This window comes from Pelophylax lessonae, assembly GCF_965119305.1.
Source record: "Pelophylax lessonae genome assembly, chromosome: 6".
NCBI lineage: Eukaryota > Metazoa > Chordata > Amphibia > Anura > Ranidae > Pelophylax > Pelophylax lessonae.
This window is the reverse complement of record NC_138773.1, coordinates 285,237,566-285,244,676: the sequence shown is the minus strand read 5'-3', so window position 1 is coordinate 285,244,676 and position 7,111 is coordinate 285,237,566. Positions and strand designations below refer to the sequence as shown.

Below are 7,111 nucleotides of genomic sequence, written 5' to 3'. Positions count from 1 at the left end.
CTGGCCTGGGAAGGGTTAATCTCAAAGAAGAGGGTCACAAATAATTGAAGCTGCTGAAGAACCCAGTGACTATTCAATCCCAGCTCCCATGCCTTTAAATAAAAGTTTTCTGAAGTAGTGGAGAAGTGCTGGAGATCTAGGAAGAGACTGAGAAGAGGTCTATATGAAGCCCCCCACACCACTAAAAGAGAAATAGAGCCCAAGTCCACATGCTGACAACACACCCAGAAGTAGCAAAGCCTTCTCTGCGTCTCTAATACCAAGCCTAATTAAAGAAATGAAAAAAAAAAAAAAAAGTCTAGCTCAGCTGAGGGTGGGGAGGGGGGGATCCCCAGAATACTTGGCTGATCTGTGAAGCAGAACCCCCTTGTATTGTCGCACCCCCCTCCTCCTCCTAGGAACATGAAGGGGGTCTGGGGTCATTGAGACAAGCAGCGACTAAAGCAGAACTTGCTGGGCTTAGGATGGGGGTGCAAGGGAAGGGGGGAAGTGGGGGTGCAAGGCTTCTCAGCTAGCTAGCCCCGCATGCATGCAGCTGCTGCTGGGTGGCTTTAGGCTGCTGGCTGTTGTGCTTGCCTGTCCAGCCCTTTGCCTGTAAGCTGAGCCTGCAGAGGCTGAGGAGAGGGAGGGGGGGACGGAGAAGAAAAGAGAGAAAAGCTAGCGGTCTGTGTTGTCACTCCTTGCCTACAGGAACCGTTATGTGAAGCTGCACAAAGTTTTGAGCAAGCCTGCCTGCAGAGGTAGGGGGACTCCAGCGAGCCCCCCCAGAAAAGCTGCGACTCACCCATGGAGAGAGAGAGAGAGGGGGGAGAAGACCTGGGACTTGATCCCACCATCCCTGAACACTGTAAGGTCCTCAACTCTACAACAAAGCCAACCACCACAAGGGACAAAACACCAATAAAAAGGGGGTGCTGGTGTACCCCAAGTCCTTACCGTTTTTCCTCCTTGGATTGGCTTGTTTTCTCCTCTTACACCTGGGGCCATCCGCCATCATGTCCTGCTTCATTGATAAGAGTGGATCAGACGCCAGTTCTCATGGACAGAATGATTCAGGAGGAGCACGTCGACTCTGACAACGGAGCAAACACAGGCACACAGTGGGCATTGATAGATCCCATTTAAAAAAAGCTGGGCGCCAAAGATTGCGCCAGATCTTCCCAGAGCAACCCGGTTCTGTCTCTCTCTTTTTTTATTTATCCCCTCTTTGCCTCTCAACTCACTCCTTTTTGCTGGCTTTAAGTCCTCCTTGCTGGGCTGCTGATTTCTCATGTATAAGGGGGGCTCCCTTTAAGCACCGGTAGCCAGATCCCAACAGATCTACATCTTGCACAGGACTCTCTCCTCTACTAGGATGACTCAAAGCTTCCCCCCCTGTTTTTTTCTACTTTGCATCCTCGCCCAGACCTCTCAGCTCAACTTTGAGTGTAATAGGATATGCAGATCTGTGGACACTGACTGTAATTAACCAAGGAGGGCTGGCAATGATGCCTTGGGTTCCGAGGCTCTGGAGCAAGGACACCCCAAATTCCAAGGCAACACCCCCCTACCCCCCTTACTTCTTTTGGCTAATGTAAGTGCGATCAAACTGGGCTTGCAGCTCAGGGAACAGCAAGCAATGCTGTGTGTTTAGGGGTGTAAACCTTGATGTGGGAAAAAAGTTACATTTTAGATAGTTTCTGTCAAAATGTAGAGGGGGGGGGGGGTGATGGGAGGAGGAGGGGGGGGGGGTAGGGGGCTGGGGGAGCCCAAGATTTCAGTTGTTGCTCCCAAGTTAAAGGGGGGGGGGGGGTATTAGCTTAAACAGGGGAACAGATGCAACCCCTTAAGACAAGGACAATTAACCCTTAAAGCCAAGGAGTGCCTCTAAGATCACCTTTAAATTTAAGAGTTAGCCTCCACTTTTAACACACAGCCCCATTTTTTTTCCTCTCCCCCCCCTATCCTCCCTTTAAAAAAAAAAGTGTCAAAGCAAGGTTTACTAATTCACATGTACATAAACACACAAGTCCCAAACAAATGACACACACACACTAGGATGGGCTGTGTATGGGGAACTTCAGCTCTTGGGGTGTTAAAGCAAACAAGGACAAACTAAACACATTGGCCAACACAGTCACAACTATGGCTTTCACTGCCTAGTAGGCTCAAATGATTTTGGCAGCTGTCACTTTTATTTAAAATAAATTTAATATTTTAAAAAAAAGTTACATGTAAAAATATTTTAGGGGTAAATAAAACAGGGGGTCCTGCTAGAGGCGAAGGCTATAGGTGGTGTATTTTAAAATAACAAGAGGAGGTGAGGGGTATAGGTGGTGTATTTTAAAATAACAAGAGGAGGTGAGGGGTATAGGTGGTGTATTTTAGAAAACTAAGAGTAGGTAAAAGGTATAGGTGATTATTTAAGAATAATAAGAGAATTCTAAAAGGATATGAGAGGTATAAGTGGTGCATTTTTTAAAATATAATAAATTAGAGGTGAAAGGTATAAGTAGTTATTTTAAAATACTAAGAGGAGGTGAGAGGTATAAGTGGTGTATTTTAGAAAATCTAAAAGGAGGTGAGAGGTATTGGTGGTGAATTATTTTAGAAAACTAAGAGGAGGTGAGAGGTATAGGTGAAGTATTTTAGAAAACAGAGATGATATTAGAGGTATAGGTGATGCATTTTGGAAAACTAACAGGAGGTACAAGGTATAAGCAGTGTATTTTAGAAAATCTAGGAGGTGGTGAGGGGTCTAGGTGGTGTATTTTAGAAAATCTAGGAGGTGGTGAGGGGTATAGGTGGTGTATTTTAGAAAATCTAGGAGGTGGTGAGGGGTATAGGTGGTGTATTTTACAAAATCTAAGCAGGGGGGAGAGGTATAGGCGGTGTGTTTTAGAGATTCTAAGAGGTGACAAGGGGTCTAGGTGGTGTATTTTAGAAAATCTAAAGGTGGTAAGAGGTATAGGTGGTGTATTTTAGAATATTAACAGGAAGTAAGAGGTATAGGCGGTGTATTTTAGAAAATCTAAGAGGTGGTAAAAGCTATAGGTGGTGTATTTTAGAAAATCTAAGAGGTGGTAAAAGGTATACATGGTGTATTTTAGAAAATCTAAGAGGTGGTAAAAGGTATACATGGTGTATTTTAGAAAATCTAAGAGGTGGTAAAAGGTATACATGGTGTATTTTAGAAAATCTAAGAGGTGGTAAAAGGTATAGGGGGTGTATTTTAGAAAATCCAAGAGGAGGTAAAAGGTATAGGTGGTGTATTTTACTAAATCTAAGGTAATAAAAGGTATAGGTGATATATTATAGAAAACTAAAAGGGGGTAAGAGGTATAGGTGAATTATTTAAGACAACTAAGAGGAGATAAGGGTGTATTTTAGAAAACTAAGGCTTTTCTATGCAGTATATTTTATTTTTATTGCAATGTATCAAGAAAAATAAATGTACACTAGCAGCAAACATTACAAAAAAGTGTATAAAAAATAAATATTACATTAATTACATAAATATTACAAAAAATTGTAGCCTAAGGTTCCAGGTGGATATTTCAAAATAAGCTTTTTTTTTTGTTTTTTTAAACTGCCATCTGAATTCCAAAGTCGACTTTCACTTCTGTTTATCAAGAGGTGTTAGGTAATACACCAAAAATTACAGTACATTAAATTAAGTTTACAGAAATGAAACTTGCTAAATGTACAGAACTATTTGCTTTGGGTAAGGGTTTTTTTTTTTGGAAAAACAAAAAAAAAAGCATGTGCACAAAGTCACAAAAATCTATAGCCAACTTGGGGTGTAAAATGTAAAATAATGTTGTATATTGCAATAAAAAAAAATGTATCCTTCAAATAGTAAAAGGAGTGTAAAATGTAAAATAAAATAAATGTCTGGCTTGAGTTTTACCTGCTCATCCAGGTAAAGGATCTTGTGTGGGCTAGGATGCTCTTGTGGTCCCCCACTTTGTTTTATTAAAGGAAGAGGGCATCTAGGGGGGCTCTACCTAGCTGAGGTTTGGAGGAAAGATCATGGAAAGGACCTACCTTTAAAGCCCGGTGGGTGGCTGGGATGAGGTGTGCAGGACCATGTAGGACTAGGCTTTTAGGAGGAACAAAGTGAAGGAGAAGCTCCTGGAGATATTGTAAAGCCAAGAGAAGAGTCAAGGCAGGGATGGACCGTTATTCCTGCAGAGCAGGTTAGCACTGATCTCTCACTGCCACTTCACGAAACACGAACCTGGGGACGGTCTGACGTGACGTTAGGCTGTTCCTAATGACATTTTTTTTCTTGTTGTTCAGAGTGGAGACCCTGAGACACACGCCACCTATCTTTGTGGGGAGGGATAATTGAGCACCAAACGTGAGCATCATGTGAAAAACGTGATCACCAAGTTTCTCTGTGGGAAAAGATCTGGGTTAGATTATACCTTGAAGTCTTAGCAAACGCTTAGTGGTAGAAATTAAATTCCACCTCCCTTATCCACCCCCCCCCCCCCCAAAAAAAAAAACAAAAAAAAAACCTTCTCTCTTCTTCTCCCCCCACCCAACCTCATCTCCTCCCTGCTTCCCCCCCTTCTTTTTTTTTTCTCTCCCCCTCCCCAGCCATCAAGTCCTTGCCATCATTATCTTCGTCACTAAATCCTACTGGATACAAGACTGAAAACATTTTGCACCAATCACACATCTTAGAACCCAATGGAACTTCAACTTACTGAGGTCTCCCTCTTTAGATCCCAGCGCTGCCATCGACAAGTCAACACTGTATCACATTGGGACCAAGGCTGCCTAAAGGACCCCCCTTTTCTTTTTTTTTTCCCTCTTTGTATATCTTTGTTACATTGTTGCATTTTTTTATTTATTTGTTTTATTTTTAGATTATAAATTACAAGCGAGTGCTGTGTAAGAAATATTTGCTTGTTTATTTTATTTTATTTTGTCGCTGTTTGTTTTATATTTTTGATCGATTGTTTCATGTTTGCTTTATGTTAGATTTGATTCTGAAACGCAGGAAGCAGTGGACAGTAAACCATTGCAACCAGATGGTACCTTTGTTGTCTCAGGTTGCTAGGGGTTACTACACTTGGTTAAGGTAGACTTCTAATTGGCCTGTTGGATGGTGTCGGTCTGATATGTACATGATTGTAATGAAAAATCAATTGCAGATAGTGCATGTATTTTGTAAAAGATGTTTTAAGATGCTGTTGGACTGAATGCATGCTTAGTTTTACGAGGTTGGAGGTGGGTGTGTGGATTTTTGGAAAGAGAGTTGATCTTGACTGATCCAGATTGGTTCAGAAGAACCTTGACTGGTCCAGATTTGTTCAGAAGAACATTGACTGATCCAGATTGTTTCAGAAGAAAATTGACTGATCCAGATTGGTTCAGAAGAACCTTGACTGATCCAGATTGGTTCAGAAGAACCTTGACTGGTCCAGATTGGTTCAGAAGAACCTTGACTGGTCCAGATTGGTTCAGAAGAACCTTGACTGGTCCAGATTGGTTCAGAATAATCTTGACTGGTCCAGATTGGTTCAGAAGAACATTGACGGGTCCAGATTGGTTCAGAAGAACCTTGACTGGTCCAGATTGGTTCAGAAGAACCTTGACTGGTCCAGATTGGTTCAAAATAATCTTGACTGAATCAGATTGGTTCAGAAGGACCTTGGCTGATCCAGATGGACCTTGGCTGATCCAGAAGGACCTTGATTGACCCAGATTGATTCAGATGGACCTGGTCTGATCCAGAAGGAAAAAAAAGTGCAGCAGTTTCCCATAGCAACTCTAGTCAGAATCTCACCTTCATTTATCCCAGTGCAGGATAGAAATGGAAAAAGATAAATGGGTAGGCTTGCTGTCTGCTATCACTCCCATTATGTTTCTGACTTACTGTATGCTTAATTGAATCATCACTCAAAAGATTCTACTGTGACGTTGCCGTCCTGAGCCAATCAGGTGCTGAGATTCTAGGAAGACAGTTATCCTTCACATCTGGAGTTCAGCTATGTAGTAAGGACTGAGCAATATTAACTAATTCAAGCCTTCATCCCAGGGGAGGACAGCGAGCTAAGTGATTTAACCAGTGCTGGGCTCTCTGCTCTCATCCACTCCGTGCGGTATACAGCCCTATGGGCTTCTTCTACACGGTGATGGGAGGAAAGAAGCTTCAGAAAATAGTCGAAGAATCGATTTTTAACCTCTTTGGGGCTCTTTGCAATCCTATAGTTATTTCATACTATTAATAATGGCTGAGAAATAAATGGTAAAAGTTATATTTAGTGCATGCCATGTGCTAAAATATACATAATAAATGCATTTTATTATGTAGTTTATTAATACTTGTTGGAGTTTAAATATGTGATAAGTATGATATATATATATGTGTGTGTGTGTGTGTGTGTGTGTGTGTGTGTGTGTGTGTATGCAATTATAAGTGAAATAGTAATAAATATTATTAGGTACTTAATTGCCCAACCCCCCAACACATATTGTAGTAAAGACATCTCATTTTACCATATGTGCAGTATGTTGTATGTATTTATGTGTATGTGTACATATGTGTCTGTGGGTGGGTGTACTGCTGGGTGTGAATATGTGCTAGATAGATAGATAGATAGATAGATAGATAGATAGATAGATAGATAGATAGATAGATAGATAGATAGATAGATAGATAGATAGATAGATAGATAGATAGATAGATGGATGGATGGATGGATGGATGGATGGATGGATGGATGGATGGATGGATAGATAGATAGATAGATAGATAGATAGATAGATAGATAGATAGATAGATAGATAGATAGATAGATAGATAGATAGATAGATAGATAGATAGATCCTAATGTACATTTTGCACAGTTTTTAGTTTGATGAATTGTAATTTATTTGTGCAGAAGTTCCAGTACTGGGTCAGGAGCTTCTTACTGTTGAGATTTAATCAGATAATGCACAAACTGTCAACATTTTACACTGTATATAAAATATATTTCCTATACTGTACTGTCTAAACAGGTTGTGTGCACATTATATATCCTGTACGGTACTGTCTTTACATCCTATGTACTGAGCATGTATCCTGTACATCTACATCTTATGTCTTCAGTATATATCCTGTACTCTACTGTCT

General features: G+C 40.9%; 1 protein-coding gene and 2 long non-coding RNA genes across 7 annotated transcripts in view; 1 reads left to right on the top strand and 2 right to left on the bottom strand.

Annotated features, from left to right (window-relative positions):
• The window catches only part of ZEB2 (zinc finger E-box binding homeobox 2), a 193,073-nt gene extending 188,266 nt beyond the window's left edge, over positions 1-4,807 (bottom strand). Inside the window, exons 1-2 of one of the 3 annotated variants that reach the window (XM_082262159.1) lie at positions 4,027-4,807; positions 937-1,072 (exon numbers count right to left, since the gene is read on the bottom strand). In XM_082262159.1, coding sequence (XP_082118285.1) covers positions 937-1,009 — 73 coding nt within the window. In that variant the 5' untranslated portion in view covers positions 1,010-1,072; positions 4,027-4,807. Of the gene's footprint in view, positions 1-936; positions 1,658-4,026 lie in introns of those variants that run through there. The other 2 variants (XM_082262158.1, XM_082262160.1) reach the window with 2 other exon arrangements.
• LOC309559039 lies at positions 2,455-3,255 on the top strand. 3 transcript variants are annotated; one of them, XR_014225438.1, is made up of 3 exons: positions 2,455-2,567; positions 2,612-2,825; positions 2,910-3,255. It is a non-coding gene; the product is annotated as an uncharacterized lncRNA (long non-coding RNA). The 3 variants fall into 3 exon arrangements; XR_014225439.1 differs by having other exon boundaries at positions 2,612-2,909; positions 2,951-3,255; XR_014225440.1 differs by having other exon boundaries at positions 2,612-2,950; positions 3,034-3,066.
• A 149-nt stretch (positions 4,808-4,956) lies between the features above and the next one.
• On the bottom strand, positions 4,957-6,293 carry LOC309559040. The gene is made up of 2 exons (XR_014225441.1): positions 5,664-6,293; positions 4,957-5,373 (listed from the first exon to the last, which is right to left on the bottom strand). It is a non-coding gene; the product is annotated as an uncharacterized lncRNA (long non-coding RNA).
• Positions 6,294-7,111: the final 818 nt, after the last annotated feature.